Consider the following 17,905-nt stretch of genomic DNA (forward strand, 5'->3'; position numbering starts at 1 on the left):
CCGCGAGTATCACAAGTTGACTATCAACAAATGAAGACAATGCCTAAAAGTGGATCTTATCATTTGCAATAAAACTTTGCAGATCGTTTAGTCTCAGCATAAAACGTAATCTTGACTACCATCCGGAGATAACGAAGTTTCTCGGGTATTCGATTTTTTAAAAATCGAGTCGGTTCATTAGTGTAGATCATTTATATTGACCTAAATCAGAATTTCTCGCTCACGCTGCAATTGTATGGGTTTCGATTAATGAATGAAAATACTACAAATTAATTTTAACAAATGATTATCTATTAGAATTATGTAATCATCAAAATTGGTATATCTGAAGTTATATTGCAATTCGAGTTCGAATACGGCTTTTAGTGCTAATGAATGAAATGATTCTTCAGTGTATTTCGCTGTATGTGTAAATATAGATATACATATATATATATATATATATATATATATATATATATATATATATATATATATATATATATATATATATATATATATATATATAGTGTGTATACTGCTGTGTACATAATAGTACTACACATATACATATGTAGACTCACTTTGAAGAGATTTTTATAGCATTTCTGAACGAGTCGAAGAGCACGTTGAATACATTTTGAGCGAGCTGAGGTAAATGTTTGGAGAAAAGTGCTAAATATAAACAGTGGAAGCCCGAAATCGAATCTAATATTGTCCGCTCACAGAAGATCATTGCGTTTTCGAGAGTCGTAGAGTGACAATTGGAATGACGCTCCCGAGTGCTAACTGTGCCGTTTGTCATGTGGCCGCCCGGCTCACCTGCACCCGCTGCAAGGTCGTACGCTATTGCAATGGGGAGCACCAGAGGCAGGATTGGCCCCAGCACAAGAGCTGCTGTCGGCCATTCCGGGAACAGCAGGATGCCCAACTGGGCCGCTACTTGGTGGCCACCCACGACGTTAAGGCCAAGCAGATCATATTTGTGGAGGATCCCCTTGTCGTGGGTCCTAAGTGGTTTCTCACCGACGAAGAGAAATCAGCCAGCATCGTCCCCTGCGTAGGCTGCTACACGCCCTGCCGCGTGGACAAACATCATTGTCGCAAGTGAGTGCCAAATACTGTGCAACGAAATTCCAGAGTTGCAGGCAATCCGCAAATACTTAGGTCAAATGAAAGCATTGGTTGATGGTATTACTACGACTTTCGAAAGGAACTCTGACTAGTAGTTCATTCTGTCGACAAATGGTTTTAATAAAGGCTCAGTCCTACAAAATTCAGACATCCTTTAGCACAATCATCAATCTCTTATCGTGTAGTTCAGAATTCGATGCGCCATGAGCCAACCATAACCAACAGCTTAATGCGTTATTAGTAGTACTCCTTAGTCTTTGTAGTATAGTGTACTTCTTCGGATGCTGAATTACTGTGCGCGCATATATTTTGAAGTACAGTGTACTAATCTTCGATATCCAACAGTTGTCGGTGGCCCGTATGCAGCGTCGGATGCGAGCACGAGAAACTGGAGTGCAGTGTCCTCAGTTTGGGAAACGCACCCAAATCCAAGACGGACGTACGTGCTCTCGTTGACTACTACCGACACGATGCGTTGCTGGTGCTCAAGTGCCTGCTGTTGCAGCAGCAACATCCAGATCGCTGGCGGGCGCTGTTGGAAATGCAGTCGCATGAAGAGGAGCGTCTGGGCACAGAGCTGCACCAGGAAGCAGAGCAGCGAGTTGTCGGCTATCTACGGCAGCGTTTCCTGCAGCGCATCAAGCAGAGCAAGCAACGAGACAGCATGCCTAGCGACTATGAGCCGCAGCTGCTGCATCGCCTGTGTGGCATCATTGAGACCAACTATATGGTCATCGAGCTGGCCACGGGCATAGAGCTGAGCGGTCTCTTCCGGCAAGCCTGTATGATGGAGCACGCCTGCCAGCCGAATTGCTACTTCCAGTTCGATGCAGCCACACAACGCATTGCGGTGCGAGCGGGCTGCGACCTGAAGAAGGGAGACCATTTGAGGATCACATACACCAACATATTGTGGGGTACGCAAATGCGACACCATCATCTACTCATGACCAAGCACTTTAGCTGCCGCTGTGCACGCTGTGAGGATCCGACCGAGTACGGTAGTTACGTGAGTGCCTTGCGTTGCCTGGGCGATGTGTCCAAGACGTGCGTAGGCGTCCAGCTGCCGGTCGACCCACTTGATGAGAAGACCCAGTGGAAGTGCGACACTTGTCCCATGGTTGTGGATGCCGCCTACGTGACTGAAGTGCAGACACACATGACTGAGCAAGTGGAGTCCCTGTTGGCTGGACGACCCACAGCCAGCCAGGTGGAGCTGCTGTTGGCTCGACTATCCCAGCTGCTGCACACCAATCACTTTCACATGTTTAATCTGAAGCACACGCTCGTCCAGTTGTACGGCCATGAGCCAGGGCTGGAGCTGGGCACACTGAGCGATCTGCAGTTGGGCCGAAAACAACGCCTTTGCGATGAGTTATACAACGTGTGCCGCTTGCTCGATCCTCACAGCATCAAGCTAGCCATCTACGTCAGCATCATTCTCATCGAGATGACTCACACGCTGGAGGAGCGAGCACGCAGAGAGCAAGCTGAAGCAGCAGCTCTGCTGGAGCAAGCAGAACTGCGTCTGAAGGAGGCACAGGATGTGGTGGAGAAGGTGCTGGACTCTGTGGCCGGGAAGAAGCTGAACGACAAACTACAGAAGCACTTTGCGGAGCACTACAAATTGACAGCCAGACTGAAACTCAACACATTAAATTAAACATTTATATACAACTACTATAATTACATTTGAATTATTTATAAATAGCTATTGAGCAGCATGTAGATCCACGCGCTGCTGGTCTAGCAGCTGCGGATGCGCTTCGAGTACACTTTGCTGCAGTCGCAGATTCTTCATGATGCCAGGCAGGTGCCACCCATGGCGCAGCAGACTCTCCGACACATCAAAGTGGGCGTGGCGTATGCAACGAATCTGTGAGCAGTGCGCCACAGTGCGTAGTTCAATAGCCATGTCGTGGATAAGGGCTGCCATGTACTGTTCGCTCTCGTTGATCGTGTGCAGCTCGAGAGTGAAATGAGGTCGTTCAAAGTGTATGAGCTTGATGCCATAGACGACGGGCTGGCTATTGTCGGCGGGTCGCAGCAGTCCCTTGCAGGCCAGCTCGTAGGCAGCCTGCGTCTGTAAGTCCACGCCGCAGAGCTCGAACATTTTCCGCTGATGTGAAGCCTGCATCGAGGCGGCCAATCCGCTAATGCGTTCCGGTGTCAAGTGCCGGTGATTAGCGCGCACTGTTACGCGTGAGTCTGGCAGGTGATTCTCTGTGGCTGTGCCCATTCGAGCGGTTACATGGTAGACCCGCACTGGACGATTCCGCTGTATGAGGCTGGACTGTTGCAGCCCCTTGTTCAGCCCAAACACTAAACACAACGATATGCGAATGACTGCTGTGGAATATAGTAATATACATTACTTACGTAGTACGCCGCTTGTGTGATATCCTAGTGTACTGACAGCTGCGCAGCGAATATCGCCCGGCAAGTAGCGGGGCCCACTGGCCAATATGTGGTCCGAAAGATCTGTATTGGCGGCTATCTTATGCAGTACAGTGTCTGTGGCAGCGCCAGTGCCCAGAAGTCGCATGTCATTTGGCAGTTTACGTGGCTTACGTTGTTCCAGATCATTGAGTCCTACCACATAAATAGCATTACTTCATTTACCTCAGTTATCAATTCTGCTTTTAACGTACCTTTGCATATGTTGCTTAGTATGGCATTGCGCACATGCTTAACTTTCATGCCAGCCGGCTTGTAGACATTGATAATGCCATTGAGGTTCCTAAACACCGTGGCCGCATCGTACACTTTTGTTAGCGCCATAACTTCTATAAATTATGTAAAAATGAGGACATGAGCGTGTTTTTGTTTTTGTTTTAAATAAAAAGTCGCTAGGTACGAAGGCGATAAACTTACCCACCGCTGATATGTGCTATACGATTAATAATCAGTGTTGGTGAATACTGCAGGTAATCGTTTTAGTCGATAGGCAGCTGATAGAGCTGTCTCGCTCATACACATTTGGCGCTGCACGTGTTGCGTTTGTTTTGCCTGACAGACGCTACTTCTGAGTTGCTTGATTGTCTTAAAATTTAGTAAGGGACATTTGAACGATATGAAGTGGACTACAGCAAACTTAAAGCATGCCAATTATACAGCCAAACATGAATTGTTTGTGGGCACACACACAGGCTCGTTCAAACGTGAGTCAAATGACATGTTCTGCTGCGGCTCTTAACATTATCTGTTACAGATTTATTGCCCGCTCTGGAGAAGAATCCATATATACAATCAAACCTTACTGATGTGGCAGCTCTAGACAAAGATTCCCGAGTGACGGCGTTGGCATTTGGCAATGAGGCGCAAACGGAAATACTGCTCGGTCGCGCGAAGAATGTGGCAGAGGTGCATTCACTTGGAGTAAGCGGTGCCTCAAGTATGCGCCACATCAATGTAGCCGCCGCCCCAATTGTAGGTCTAGCTCGCTATAACAACAAGTTGATTGCTGGCTTTAGCAATGGAAAAATACAGACTATGTCGCTGGATGCTCTAGAGGAGGAGGAGTCTGCGGCGGAACCAATCCTCATAGCCACTGGGGATCATATGGACCACTTGCGTCAGTGCTCCACTGCTAGGCAAATTGTGGCCACCGGTGGCAAAGCTCGACAGAATAACTTGAAAGTCTACGATCTGAGTGACGATGGCAAGCAAATCTTCAGTTCCAAGAATTTGCCCAACGATTATCTGCAGCTGGAGGTGCCCGTGTGGGACAGCGATATAGGCTTTGTGGATGGGCCAAGCGTCTTGGCCACCTGCTCTCGCCATGGCTACGTTAGGCTGTACGACACGCGCAAGCAACGTCGACCTGTGGCACACTTTGCCAGCGAGGAGCATGGCATGAGCTTTGCGTCGCTCGTAGCATATAATCACTATATTTATACAGGCACCACAATGGGAGTCTTAAAGGTAAGCCCTAAGTTGTACTTATGTCTATTTACTTAGTTCATTGAGATTCCTTGGTAGGCCTTTGACACCCGCCGTATGAAGACTCATGTGCACACTTATAAAGGTTTTACGGGCGGCATCAGCGACCTTCACTTGGATGAAACGGGCAAATATCTGAGCTCCGCTTCTCTGGATCGCTATGTGCGGATACACGATGCTGATTCCACTGTGCTGCTCTATCAGTGCTACGTTAAGTCGAAGGCGACGAAGGTGCTCATTAACCAGCTGCCACAACAGCGGCAGCTCAGCGAGGATGACAACGAAGCGGAGGCTGAAGTGCAAAAGCACAAGAGCATAAAAAACAAACGAGAGTCTAAGGCAGCGCCGCTGGACGCGGAGTATGAGGACATGTTCGAGCAAATGGCCACCGTGGGGTGAGTTTGAATATGACAAAAATAAATCAGGTATACGTAAAGTATATTCATAACTTTTCCATTCCACAGGGACAGCGATGATGAAGCGGCTGAGCAGCAAACGACAGTTGCTCAAAAGCGAAAAACAACCACGCAGTCGCAAAAGGCAAAAAAGAAAAAATAATTCGCGTTGTTACAACCTCTTTTACAATTAAGTTATAGATCGAAGTTATATAGAAATATATAAATACTATCTGTTAAATCGTGACTAATTCCAAACATGTTTCACCAGAAGCTGCTTCTGCTGTTGATAATGAACATACAAGCGATAAGTGCAGTAGTAGAAGAACTCCACGATGGAAATCATGCTCAAGCCCAAGCACAAATTGAAAATGCCTCCTAAGTCAGCTGCAATAGTATCATAAATTGAAAAATAGTAATCTGACATTTATGCATTCAAAAGCACTTACATAGCAGACCAACCCAGGACATGACGGTCACCTTGCGTATGACTGGAACCACCTGCTTGGCCAAATAGACTCGTAGCATGAAGCTGTCATTGTTGAGCGTCTCCTGCTTGCTAAGTAAACTATTATTACGTTCACTACATTAGGGACTACAATTGTATTGCATACTTACTAAAAGCCACTGACAGAGAATGAATGCAGATTGAGGTCCGTTTTATAGGACAGCGTTGAGTATGTGACGTCATAGCAATTGGGCAAGCATTGATCACAGCGAACGCTCTTGAAATTGTCTGTAAATTAGATCTCTTATATGTATGACTGTTTAGAGAGTAGGTATATCGTGTATGAATATAAAGTCTTGAGGATACGATAGAAACATTCGAAAACAGTTGTGAGCAAAATCTATTTATAGGAGAAACGCCCAGATCGCGTATTCCTAATTTGTTTTAATTAAAGTTTAACTAGGTAGATATATCATCAAAGGAGAGGTAATTTAACACTCTAATACGCTAACTCGTTAAACAAATACTCATACGCTCACATATACACATGTAGATATGTGTTTGCAAGTTAATAGGAAGAAGTTCAGCAGACACTTGCCTAAACATGGTATTTATGCTTCCGACATATACATACAATATGCTATGTGGAATGGTTATGGGTTTTGCTTACGAAGCGCTGGAGCGCCTTTAAGCACCAGTTGTGGAGCAATTTGCGAGTATTTCTGGAGAGGCACGCTTAAGCTGGCAGACAGGCACGTATTTTGAATATTTAATATAAATTATAAATTATGTAACTGGAGCAACCAGAGAGAGAGAGAGAGAGGGGGGAGGAAGACGACATGGAGACCACAATGCATCACACAAGACAAAGTGTAGGACTCAGCGGGTCTGTGTAGGTAAATAACTTAAGCGCCGCGAGAGTGAGGATGGGAATAGGTAATTCGAAGGAGGGAAAGAATGCAAAGGTGGGCAACTTGTTACGGCGTAGTTATTCTATACTCACCATAGTTATATGCATAGCAGAAGGTATCGTTCAGACTGCATTCCTTGAACTTCTTGCTCACGGTGGGCAGGAGGTAAGGATGACAGCCACAGCGTTTGCCAATTGCCTCCGTCTGGCAGGCGAGCAGACAGGCTGCCTGGCGATAATTGCGTAGCTGCACATCATCCGAGGTGAGGCAATCTCTTTTGCGCTCGGACAGCTCAAGCACCTCTGTCGAGGAGGTTTGCACGGTGGGAGAGACCTCGACAAAGCTCTCGGACCTTGCAGTTATGGTTACCGATGCGGCTTTCTCCGTTACATAGTCCATCGGATGATGGACAAGCACAATGAGGCCGGTGTTTAGGTTGCGTTCAGAGCCTTCAGCGCCAATGAAAGTGAGACCCCCATCCATGCCAAAGATGTTCGCTGAGAAGGGCAGAAAGCTGGAATTCCGCGGATTGTAGTTGAAGGAGCAGCACGGACCAAGGAATGCAGTCGTCGGTATGAAGGATAAGTATTCATGGCTCTGATTACACGGAAACTCCCCAACGCCCCAAAAACAGCGCTTTACAAAATCCGCACAGCCCGGACTGACGGCCATGGCAGCCTCCCATATGGACACGTTGTTCAGTCGCAGCACAGCATCCGTTGCCTTGTAGCTGTCATGCGTAGGAGGGACAAAGCTCTGATCCGTGAAGGCGTTGAGAAACTCGAAGCCAGCTGCCACTTCGGCTACATCATACTCCGCAGGTATCTGGCTGAAAGAGTTGAGAATATCAACAAGTTCCTTCATGAGATTCTTCATTGTTTCTCACAGCGTTCGGACGTAGCGTTGAACGCGCTCCGTGTTTACCGTCTTGGGACTACATATGGTTACTCCGGGAAAGGCCACATCCGTAATGGACACCTCTTTTGAAATGGTGTTTAGAATAGGATATGAGTAGAACTTCAGCCAGAGCAACAGAGTCAAATAGATGCTCAGACCAAGCAGCTGAACCAGCACCGATGCCCAAATCAATCTGCAATGTCAGTGCAGACATATATGTATGTAGTTAGGTCCAAACAGACAAACAGAGAGTGACGACTAAGAAAATTTCAGAATTATTTGATTACTAACCATTAGTTTTGTTGTACTCTGATATAAACCGGGGATACGGATATGGTCAGCCAAAAAGTCTTATTACCTCATAACAACGAGGTGTGCCATTGATTCTTAGTAGCTAACATATAAAGATGTTTTGACCAAGGGTCGATAGCACATAGCTCACTCACCTGGACAACCCGTGAGTGCGATTGCGTCGCAGCAGCCACATGCCGCTCACCTTGGTGCGCTCCGTGTACTCCCAGAAGGTGTTCGCAATGGCCAGTTTCAGTGGGTGGCTCTTCCAGCATTGGAGCAGTCGATGCCTTGCGCTCCTGCTCGGAGGATGTTTCACTATGTTGACCATTTCGTTTGCTCTGCAGTTGTTGACAGCTCAATGCTGCTACTTTTATAGTCTCGAGCAGGACATCGACGCGTCGGCAGTCCTTTGTATTGCTAATTAAGGCCTAATTGTCTTGAGCCTAAACAAGTTTGGTACTTGTAGCACATTAGCTGTAATGATATGCTAAGAACTTCTGCAGAGGTCGGGAAAGGTGAGACATTTGTGCGTGCTTAATGTGATTTTTAGGGGGCCGTAAACGCGTAAAAACTCCCGTACGCATTAGATGTTTAAGTAAATAGATTGCAGACAGATTTTAATAATGAGATACTGGAAATACTGGAAATAGAATCTATGAATCATAAAATGAAATATAGATAATATAAATTTGATTATCAATGTTTAATATCTTAAAAGTTATTCTAATATCCTAAAGATAAATAACAAATTTATTTGCAGATTATTATTTATGATTATTATTATGAAGCGTGGATTGGAGATTTGATGCCAATAGAAGGCACTCTATATCAATAAGGATATCTGCCAATATTAAATCACCATGATTTTACATCGGGAACAGACTCTTTCTAGCCATTGACTGGCTACTGCAGCAAAATAATGCTCCTTGCCATAAAGGATCAATACCCACAAAGTTTTCGAGGGACTTAAACCAAGCTATTCTACCCAGTTCTCCGCAAAGTCCGAGCCTTAACGAATGAAAATGTTTGGATAATGATGAAATCTAACAGATTATTCAAGAAGGACCGAAATTGGACGATACCATCAAGCAAATTACCGAAATTTGGTCGAAATTAACAATTGACCTTGCCCGATCCTTGGTGGCATCAATTCCAGCAAGGCATCGGGCTGTAATTGAAGTAAAAGCAGGAATAACTAAACACAAACTTAATTAACTAAGCCCTTTGTTATATAAAACAAAAATCCAAAAGAAATAACATTAAGCAATAGCAATAAACATTGTTTAAGTTTTGTGTAAATACTAAAGACGCAAAAAAAAAAAATGTGTGTAAATACTTTTGACAACCTCTGTATTTGCCAAAGCACAAGTCCCTAGTATTTGAAATACGCCTTTTACAAATGTGTGGTTGAGGGGGTGAATCAGGGGTGGAGTTGAATTAACGGAGGAGATATAAATTTATTACTGGGTTTCGATAATGTTTATAACCGATAACAAAATAACGGGACAAGTTATCGATATTTAAAGCAAAACTCGAAGACTATATATACTTTATGGGGTCTGCCACGCCTCCTTCTGCCTGTTACATACATTTAAGAAAACCATTATGTCCTGATTTTCCATTTTCAATGGGTTCAGGGTATAAAAATGAATTCAGATTATCAAGCTTTTATAGAAAGATGTAAGGATAGACGCAAAGAAAGACGATCGATAAGTTTAGCTAACAAATTCATTTAATTTCATACAGTAAATACAACTGATGTCTTTAGTGTAATCCAACAAATCAAGTTGAAGTTAACAAGTTTTTGATTGTTAGTTGTAAATTCACTTAAATGATCTGAAAATTTCGACTATTGCCATTGATTCGACTTTCGTCAATAATTCCACTTGAGCAACTATTTGGAAGTACGCTTCTTTAACGGACAAAACTCGAGTAGAGGTTCAACTTTAAGTTTTTCCAACTTTTATTCAAGCGGACTCTGTGTGGGGGCAGATGGTGAGTCCAAGAAGTTTTTCATGTACGAATCTCCAGCTCTTAAGCAATGGCAATAAAAATCAGAACTTGTGCGGACAACAACATCCTGCAGGCAATCAGGACAACGACAACAAAGTGTCAGCTATAGAAACAGTTTACTCGAACTAAAAGAAGTTGCAGCTCCGCAAAGTTCACGGAAGTTGCTTGCGCGGCATTGGTTGTTGACTTTATGGATGTGTCTTAAGCAGATGAGATTGAATTTTAATTGTGCACAACTTTTACTGGAAAAATTTGTATGCTAATCAAGGCAATTAAAAAACCATAGCGCACAAATGAGCCAAAGCAAAAGAAAAAAAAATCATGTCACGCCAACGCCCAACGCCCACGCCTCCCGGCCAACAATGAAGAGAAACATGAACATGAGCTACGCAAACTTTTAATTTCGCAGAGGAAAGGACTTGCGGGCTTCACAAATGTGAAGCTCGTGGCAGCCAGGAAGATGCCGTCAAATTTGTAGTTGCCTTTTTTATCAGAGGCGCGTATCGCACACGAGCGTAGGGCTTATGTGCCACACAAACACACACAGCCTTACATCCTCCCACACACATACATGCTCTCATAATCCGACTAACTGCAGAGCAATTTGTAAAATTTGTGGGTCCGATAAACGCGGAAGCATCACGTGTGGCCCCACTTGAACTTGGCCAATTGAAATGTGGGCAAATGTGGCGAACTTTAAAAACGGAACATTTCACACCGGAAAACACATTTTCAGCTTTTTAAGCTTCATATGTCTTCCAAATTATTTCTTTAAATTTAGGAATATATGTGGAATGGGAAACTACAGAAAGGGAAAGAGAAATCAGTTCAGTTAAATGGTAAGTTTTAAGCACCTCGTATTTTTAGACTTTGTAATTGAGTCGACCCTAAAACTACTTGATTTCAGTTAAACCAAGAAAAATATGTTTAATAACATAATACAATTCAGGGGTTGGAGTATATTTATGGTATTTTTACAAGTTCCACAAACTTTATTGTTTACTATCGTGTGTATTATATGTATCGCTATTTTTCTAGGTATTTATTATATTTATTCAATCTTAGTTGAAGGTCTTTCTGTCCTCTTACCTTCATCGCAGTTGAAGTGGCTCTGTTTGCCAGGAAGTTTGGCCAGCATGTTTGTCAAGGTTCTTTATTAGCTTTAGCTGCGCGCCAAGAAAACTTTACCTACCATCCAAATATATTTGACTGTGTTCAAGCTTGAGTTGATTAAATACGATTGGTGTCTGGACTGCCGTGGTGGCGTCTGGCATCCAGTGATTGCAGTTCATATAAATTAAATGAACATCAATATTGGTTTTCATTGGCGAAAATGTTAAAGTAGGCCCGATTGAATTAGATTGAAACGCCAAATCTGTTGATGTGACACTTTTATCGTTCAGTATCCTGAACATATTGTTATAACTTTTTGATTCTGTAATTTAATATTTTCGAGAGTAAGGTGCGTCTGTAAAGAATATGCGTAATATTTATTGCGCAAGTGTCTATTCAAATAAATATTAGATTGATGTTTGCAGCGGCACTTGGAGCTCAAATTTGGCTTTTGATTATCACTCGTAATGATAAGCCAACAAATGACAGCTGACAATCAGGCATATCAATCAGGGCAGCCAAGTGAAATGGCCAACAGGGCGGACGTAGTGAAGACGGTCCGCGGTTATTGTGTTTGGACAGCACTTGGGATGGCATGTCTTACAAGGCCCTCGGCGCCATCAATATCAGCTGTCCGCACATAAAAAGCCGGATGCCAATCGAATATTTGCATACACATTGAATTCTGAAAGCCACAATGAGCACAAAGACGCGGCCATAATCGTAAAATAAAAACAAATATTTCACTGCACTCGTTGTCTCCACCCGGACGCTCACAGTCCCATTGCAGGCGGCACTTTACGATTAAATGGCCCACAGTGTAGCCTGCCAAGAGGCAAGTGGGTAGCCAGGGCAACTGGGCAGCGGTCCAAGTGAGGAGAGGCCCACGAGAGGCGGCATCTTTCCCAGCTCAGTGCTGGCGCCAAGGCAATCGTGGGAGGCAACTCTCGAAGGCTCAAACGGGATATGGGATATGGGAAAGCGGAAGCAGGAAAAGCCCGTTGACAGACACACCAGAGATTTACCAAAGCGCCGAGATTCTCGTCGCTAACTGCCGTCGAGTCAGCGAAACTAGTTGCCAAGGGCACCGCGCGACGACTGTGGAAAAGGATTTGCAAAACAGCAACATCAAAGCCGAAACGTAAATACTCGTAAAATGTGTGCCCAAGATAAGTGCAATGTAAGTGTGTGTCAGTCGCCCTTCTGCAGACAAAATCCTGTGGAGTACTTATGGTCCTTTTGGTATGCTTGTATATAAATAAATAAATCAACAATTTTTCATTTGTATGGTCGTTCATGAAGGAAAATATGCAACAGCTGACTCATTGTTTCTTCGTTTCTCTAATGATTGAAGTCGAAACATCGAAGTTAGGGACTCCCATAATGAATGGAAATGTCAAGTCAGAGAAAAAAAAAAAAAAAAACTTTGAAATATAAACAAATAAGCAAATACATAATTCCGTTATCCGAAACATATTCCGCGATTTTGCATCCACACATTCTTTTTTTTAATTTACCAAAATTTATATATTCTTATCTATAGAATATGTTGAATGATCCTACTGTTGTGTATAGAACTTCACTCTGATCCAAAAAGTATGCTATATTTGTTTATATATTTTTATACCCTGAACCCATAATTCATCCGATAACTTTTTATCGTGAAGAATCGAAAAGTTGATGTTGTCTTTTTTAGCCTAATTTGAACTCTTTTATACCTGGAGACTTCAGATTTACTGTGTATATACATTTGATGAATACAAAGATTTTGTAATTTACAGATTTTGGATTCCACGCCCTTTTTGCATCCAATTTGTAAAAAAGGTATTTCAAGGATTAGAGACTTGTGATGTAGAATGTATACACATTCTAATCATATGATCACCTTTATGACCTTTATCACATATAAAGAAGGTCTTACTACAAAGAGAATATCAGCTTAGAGGGTTCAGGATATCTCCTAGTCGAGCAGTCTCGACTGGAGCATTCTTACTTTGTTTTTCATTCATGTTTATTATACATACACTTAAGGACTAATTCTTCCACATTTGCTTTCACGTTGGACTCATATGAATATGATAATAATTATAAAACAAACACAATAACAAATAAAATATTAATAATATAATTTTATATAAGACGTATCTACCTTATTGAATACAGCAATTTAAATTTCTTACAAATTGAGCCCAAAACCGATTCGAGCTCTTTAAAAGGTACAGCTTCACATGCATAACGTACATTGTTATCCGCACATGTGTATGTAAATACACACATACTTGGCTGTACGAGCAGCTTTTGTGCCATTTGCGTAAAGTTGAGAGTCAATTTAGCGGAATGCAAAGCCAGGCGAGAGGCCTCCATTTATTTTCTTTAGGGTAGGCCTTAAAAATGCTCGTTTTTGTTTGCGTTTCTTACGCTCTATCGAAAAGTTAGCCATATGCCGACTTGTTTGTGGGGCACTTTGCATTTCCTGGGTCGAATTGATTTTTAATGGTTTATTGTCTAAAGGAATAGTAAATGGAACCGCGAGCCCTTACCAAATATTATAATAGCTTCTCGGTCGACGAGGAATATAAACAAATGTCAAGTGGAAAATGAATTTTATTATCTACTGCACTTACCTTTCGTTGTTGACACAAATATATTTTATACATATTATTTCTTTGCACTTTGCCTTAAGGACATTTCAATAAATTCGATGGTGACCTTTAATGCTTCCATGAAAATATCATTATTGGCTAATAAAGCTAGCAGTACAGAGGTCGTACCATGAATTCACTAATTACTTCTCGTTTTTGTTTTCCCCCGTTGAAGGTGAAGTTTTTCAAGAAAATAGCTTAATCATTATTTTATTTACGGAGAGAAGGTGTCTCAGTATTCATTCATCTGTAGAAAATCAATGCTTATCGCTGATGAACTAGAGAAAAGAGATGAGGTGGGATGACAAACTAGTTTATGAAATACTCTCCACAGAGGGTTTGAAACGTGAGTGCAAACTGTGTATTCCTCATTTACATATATGCGAGAATCGAAACACTTGAATAATGTGTTGTTCTGTCGCTCAATCGATTTGTCGTTCTATTAGCGCCAAGTTCCTCTGTCGCTCAGTCGGTTTGGCTCTGTCGCTCTATCGCTCTGTCACTAAGTTGCTCTGACGCTCAAGCGATCTGTCACTCAGTCGCATAGTCGATCAGTCGTTCAGTTTTCTTGTCGCTCTGTCGCTAAGTTTCTTTCTGGCTCTGTCGATCAGACGTTCAGTTTTTCCGTCACTCAGTTTCTCTGTCACTCTGTCACTCAGTCGTTCAGTTACTCTGTTACTCATTCACTCAGTCGATCAGTCGTTCAGTTCCTCTGTCGCTTTGTCGCTCTGTTGCTCTGTTGCTCAGTTTCTTCGTCACTAAGTTGTCGCTCTGTCGCTTGGTGTCAATCAGTCGATCAGTCGTTCAGTTTTTCTGTTACTGGGGCTTCGTGGTACATAAGGACCAGAAATATTGAACGCGACCTCAAAGTTACCTAAATTGGTGAAAAAATTCAAGAGGCAGCCGAAAAAGTATCTTAAAAGACTGGACTCCCATCCAAATAACTTGGCCAGACGCCTAGGCTCTGCAGCGGAGAACTGAAACGCCATCACCCTCAAGACCTGCTGGATCGGGTCTTGACCTGAATACTTATACATTTGAAAAGCCCACTCTATATCTGTCATTTTATAATATATACATAATATATAAGTATCGTAGATTGTCGCTTTCAGTATGTTCTGAAAGTTGCCAAAAATGTAGCGGTATGCTAACCTGTAAATAAATCTTAGAATTTCGGAAAATAAAAAATTCTGTCCCTCAGTTTTTCAGTCGCTCTGTCATTCAATCGTTCAGTTTTTCTGTTACTAAGTCACTCAGTTGTTCAGTCGTTGTATGTCACCAAGATTCTCTGAATCTCTGTAGCTCTGTCGCTCTGTAGCTATGTTCCTCTGTCTCTCTGTTGCTCTGTCGGTTTTTGCACTGATGCTCAGTCGGTCACACACACTTCACTTCACTTTACTTTACTGCACTGCACTGTACTATAAACATATATATATAATATATATATGGGAATTTTATGGGAATGAAACCATGTTTTGCTAACATATTTATATACCCTTACCCCATTTTCAATTGGATATAAGGGTATAATGGTTTTCTTGAAATGTATGCAACAGGAAGAAGGAGTCGTGGCAGACCCCACAAAGTATATATATTCTGACGGGCTGAGTTGATTTAGCCCTGTCCGTCTGTCTGTCTGTCCGTCCGTCCGTATGAGCGCCTAGATCTCAGAAGTTATAAGAGCTAGAAAGCTGAAATTCGACATCCATACTCATGAGTACCATACGCAGTACAAGTTTACCATATTTATCGATAACTCATCCGATAACTATTTTATCGATAGTAATCGGAAATTGATTTTGTTTTTAGCCTAATTTGAACACTTTTAGATATAGAGACTTCAGATTTATTGTGTATATGCAGTTGATCGATACGAAGATTTTTATACCCTGAACCCATTTTCAATGGGAAATCAGGGTATAATGGTTTTGTTGAAATGTATGTAACAGGCAGAAGGAGGCGTGGCAGACCCCACAAAGTATATATATTCTTGATCAGGGCGACGAGCTGAGTTGATTTGGCCCTGTCCGTCTGTCTGTCCGTCTGTCCGTCTGTCCGTATGTATGAACGCGTCGATTTCAGAAGATATAAGAGCTAGAGACTTCAAATTTTTTTAAAAATGTCCGTAATTACAGCGCGCATATCAAGTTTATCATTAAAAATCGATAACTCATCCCGATCTTTTTTTATCGATAAAAAACCTTATCGAAACCCAGTTATAAAATTATATCTTCTACACCTTTATTGCTAGAGTCTCCAAATTTTTAATGTATGCTTACATGCAATTTATACAATTTCGGTTTTTGTTAAAATTTACCCCCCACCTCTAAATTCACCCCCTCACCCTCACTTTTGTAAAAAGCGTATTTCAAATACTAGAGACTTGTGCTTTGGCAATTACATGTATATTTATGTTATAATCATAATCTGAAAGTTTCATGAAGATCGTACGTCCATAAAAAAAGTTATTAAACAATTAAGTTCTCATAGTAAGCGCACACTGCAGCCCATGCGTGGGTGCTTGTGTGTGTATGTGTTTGTGTATGTGTGTGTGTATGTGTGTGTATGTGTGTGTGTATGTGTGTGTGTATGTGTGTGTGTATGCGTTTGTGTGTGTATGCGTGTGTGTATGTGTGTCTGTATGCGTGTGTGTGTATGTGTGCCTGTGTGTGTGTGTGTGTGCGTGTTTCTTGTGTAAGCTGAAAGACGCGAAAAATTATTGAAATATCTATTGCTCCAAGGGTTCAGGGGATCTTGTAGTCGAGCAGTCTCGACTAGAGCTTTCTTACTTGTTTAAATTGCAGATTTTGGATACCATTCCCCCTTTGCCGCCAATTTGTGAAAAGCGCATTTCAAGTACTAGAGACTGGTGCTTTGCAATGTACACACATTTTAACCATATGATCACGCTCTACACGATCTATAAAAGAAATTCTTTAAAATTAAATTCTCATAATATTGTGCACACTGCAGCGCAGCACAAGCGCAGTCTCTTCTAACTGGGGGCGTGGGAGACCCCAAAAAGTATATATTCTTGACATTAGCTGAGTCGATTTAGCCCTGTCTGTCCGTTTGTCCGTCCGTCCATCTACTCGTATGCTGGAACGCGTCGATTTCAGAAGATATACGAGCTAGAGACTTCAACTTTTTTTTTTATATCCGAATATACAGCGAGGATATCGAGTTTATCACTAAAAATCGATAACTGTTCCCGTTATTTTTATCGATAAAAACCTTTATCGTGAATCAGTTGTAAAACTATATCCCCTACATCTTTAGAGCTAGAGTCTTATATGCACTTTATACAATTTCGGTTTATGTTCAAATACTTCCTGGATCTTTTGGCGGCGATAGGCGACGCTGCTGGCGTTATTTCTGTTTCTGTCATTAAAATAACACACTTTAAATTTAAGCCGGCTTAGGGGCTGCTTCTAAGCCTATTAAGTGTGCACCTGCCCAGCTGTCAATCACCAGGTACCCACTGATAAAACGCAGTCAACCGCGGGCTTTTTTATAGAAGCTGAAAATTTGCAAAAAAATAAGTAAGGAAACTCAAGTTGGGGTGCGCGACCTGGACATACCCTGGACTCCGACCGAATATCGCTTTTACATATACTTTAATATTTTGTGTTTAATCAGATTGATTGATCGAGGAGGCACATTCATAATCAACAAGCATTAATATAAAACAAAATAATCACGAAAGAAGAAATACGGTTAACGACAGGAATCGAATCTATCAACACCGCCACTTAATTTTTTTTAAAAACCTTAAATTTACAGGCATTGAAAATCCAAGTAAACTGGCAGCAATGTAATGCACCCCGCTTCCTGCCTCCCATCATACCCTAATTCCCCATGATTTTAATGAGCTTAGGATATACAAATTAAACTTAAGTCTAAGCAGTTTCGTCTGGCTTTTACCTAATAAAGTGATAAATCTGCTTTCAGTATTAATCGAAAATCATGTTGATGATGTCATGTAGGCTACATCACCTGGAGTCTCTGTAAGCCTATCTCATTTGTCGGTAAAGTTAAATTCCCCACCTCTTAAAAAACTTAGCATAAATCCGTTGAGTGGCTTGAAATCCTTTACAGTGCGATGGTTCCTTGAGTCCAAATGGAATTTATAGCTGA

The 17,905-nt window shown here is 42.1% G+C and overlaps 4 protein-coding genes and 1 long non-coding RNA gene across 7 annotated transcripts; 3 read left to right on the top strand and 2 right to left on the bottom strand.

Moving 5' to 3' along the window:
* Positions 1 to 587: 587 nt before the first annotated feature.
* SmydA-5 (SET and MYND domain containing, arthropod-specific, member 5) lies at positions 588 to 2,799 on the top strand. The gene is made up of 3 exons (XM_089470952.1): positions 588 to 633; positions 708 to 1,086; positions 1,459 to 2,799. Exons 2-3 carry the CDS (start codon positions 749 to 751, stop codon positions 2,774 to 2,776), a joined length of 1,656 nt encoding a protein of 551 aa, XP_089327078.1. The 5' UTR covers positions 588 to 633; positions 708 to 748; the 3' UTR covers positions 2,777 to 2,799.
* Positions 2,768 to 4,129, bottom strand: LOC108617439 (pseudouridylate synthase TRUB2, mitochondrial). Of its 3 annotated transcripts, none has more exons than XM_089470954.1 (4): positions 3,992 to 4,129; positions 3,765 to 3,899; positions 3,493 to 3,705; positions 2,768 to 3,435 (listed from the first exon to the last, which is right to left on the bottom strand). In XM_089470954.1, the coding sequence occupies exons 2-4, from the start codon at positions 3,892 to 3,894 to the stop codon at positions 2,825 to 2,827; spliced, it is 954 nt and encodes a 317-aa protein (XP_089327080.1). In that variant the 5' UTR covers positions 3,895 to 3,899; positions 3,992 to 4,129; the 3' UTR covers positions 2,768 to 2,824. The 3 variants fall into 3 exon arrangements, with proteins under 3 accessions (XP_089327080.1, XP_089327079.1, XP_017868732.1); XM_089470953.1 differs by having other exon boundaries at positions 3,988 to 4,128; XM_018013243.2 differs by lacking the exon at positions 3,992 to 4,129 and having other exon boundaries at positions 3,765 to 3,981.
* Positions 4,130 to 4,132: 3 nt separating this feature from the next.
* ppk6 (pickpocket 6) lies at positions 4,133 to 8,733 on the bottom strand. Its single transcript, XM_018013244.2, has 6 exons — positions 8,153 to 8,733; positions 7,696 to 7,899; positions 6,902 to 7,638; positions 6,069 to 6,186; positions 5,900 to 6,009; positions 4,133 to 5,837 (listed from the first exon to the last, which is right to left on the bottom strand). The coding sequence occupies exons 1-6, from the start codon at positions 8,326 to 8,328 to the stop codon at positions 5,698 to 5,700; spliced, it is 1,485 nt and encodes a 494-aa protein (XP_017868733.1). The 5' UTR covers positions 8,329 to 8,733; the 3' UTR covers positions 4,133 to 5,697.
* l(2)k09848 (WD repeat domain 74 lethal (2) k09848) lies at positions 4,140 to 5,691 on the top strand. Its single transcript, XM_018013242.2, has 4 exons — positions 4,140 to 4,274; positions 4,325 to 5,037; positions 5,095 to 5,450; positions 5,520 to 5,691. The coding sequence occupies exons 1-4, from the start codon at positions 4,187 to 4,189 to the stop codon at positions 5,611 to 5,613; spliced, it is 1,251 nt and encodes a 416-aa protein (XP_017868731.1). The 5' UTR covers positions 4,140 to 4,186; the 3' UTR covers positions 5,614 to 5,691.
* A 2,357-nt stretch (positions 8,734 to 11,090) lies between the features above and the next one.
* Positions 11,091 to 12,407, top strand: LOC149268866 (uncharacterized). The gene is made up of 2 exons (XR_016270295.1): positions 11,091 to 11,475; positions 11,538 to 12,407. It is a non-coding gene; the product is annotated as an uncharacterized LOC149268866 (long non-coding RNA).
* The last annotated feature ends 5,498 nt before the right edge of the window (positions 12,408 to 17,905 follow it).

The sequence above is a fragment of the Drosophila arizonae genome, chromosome 5 (assembly GCF_054131065.1).
Source record: "Drosophila arizonae isolate 15081-1271.41 chromosome 5, UAZ_ARI_1.0, whole genome shotgun sequence".
Taxonomy (NCBI): Eukaryota; Metazoa; Arthropoda; class Insecta; order Diptera; family Drosophilidae; genus Drosophila; species Drosophila arizonae.

Excerpts from the sequence above, each read along its gene's own strand:
- SmydA-5 (XM_089470952.1), top strand. The coding sequence starts at position 749 with ATGACGCTCCCGAGTGCTAACTGTGCCGTTTGTCATGTGGCCGCCCGG. Across the intron at positions 1,087-1,458 it reads GACAAACATCATTGTCGCAA|TTGTCGGTGGCCCGTATGCA; the intron begins GTGAGTGCCAAA and ends GATATCCAACAG.
- LOC108617439 (XM_089470954.1), bottom strand. The coding sequence starts at position 3,894 with ATGGCGCTAACAAAAGTGTACGATGCGGCCACGGTGTTTAGGAACCTC. Across the intron at positions 3,706-3,764 it reads ACTAAGCAACATATGCAAAG|GACTCAATGATCTGGAACAA; the intron begins GTACGTTAAAAG and ends TTTATGTGGTAG. Across the intron at positions 3,436-3,492 it reads TCACACAAGCGGCGTACTAC|TGTTTGGGCTGAACAAGGGG; the intron begins GTAAGTAATGTA and ends CGTTGTGTTTAG.
- ppk6 (XM_018013244.2), bottom strand. The coding sequence starts at position 8,328 with ATGGTCAACATAGTGAAACATCCTCCGAGCAGGAGCGCAAGGCATCGA. Across the intron at positions 6,010-6,068 it reads TTCTCTGTCAGTGGCTTTTA|CAAGCAGGAGACGCTCAACA; the intron begins GTAAGTATGCAA and ends TAGTTTACTTAG. Across the intron at positions 5,838-5,899 it reads GTCCTGGGTTGGTCTGCTAT|CTGACTTAGGAGGCATTTTC; the intron begins GTAAGTGCTTTT and ends ATACTATTGCAG.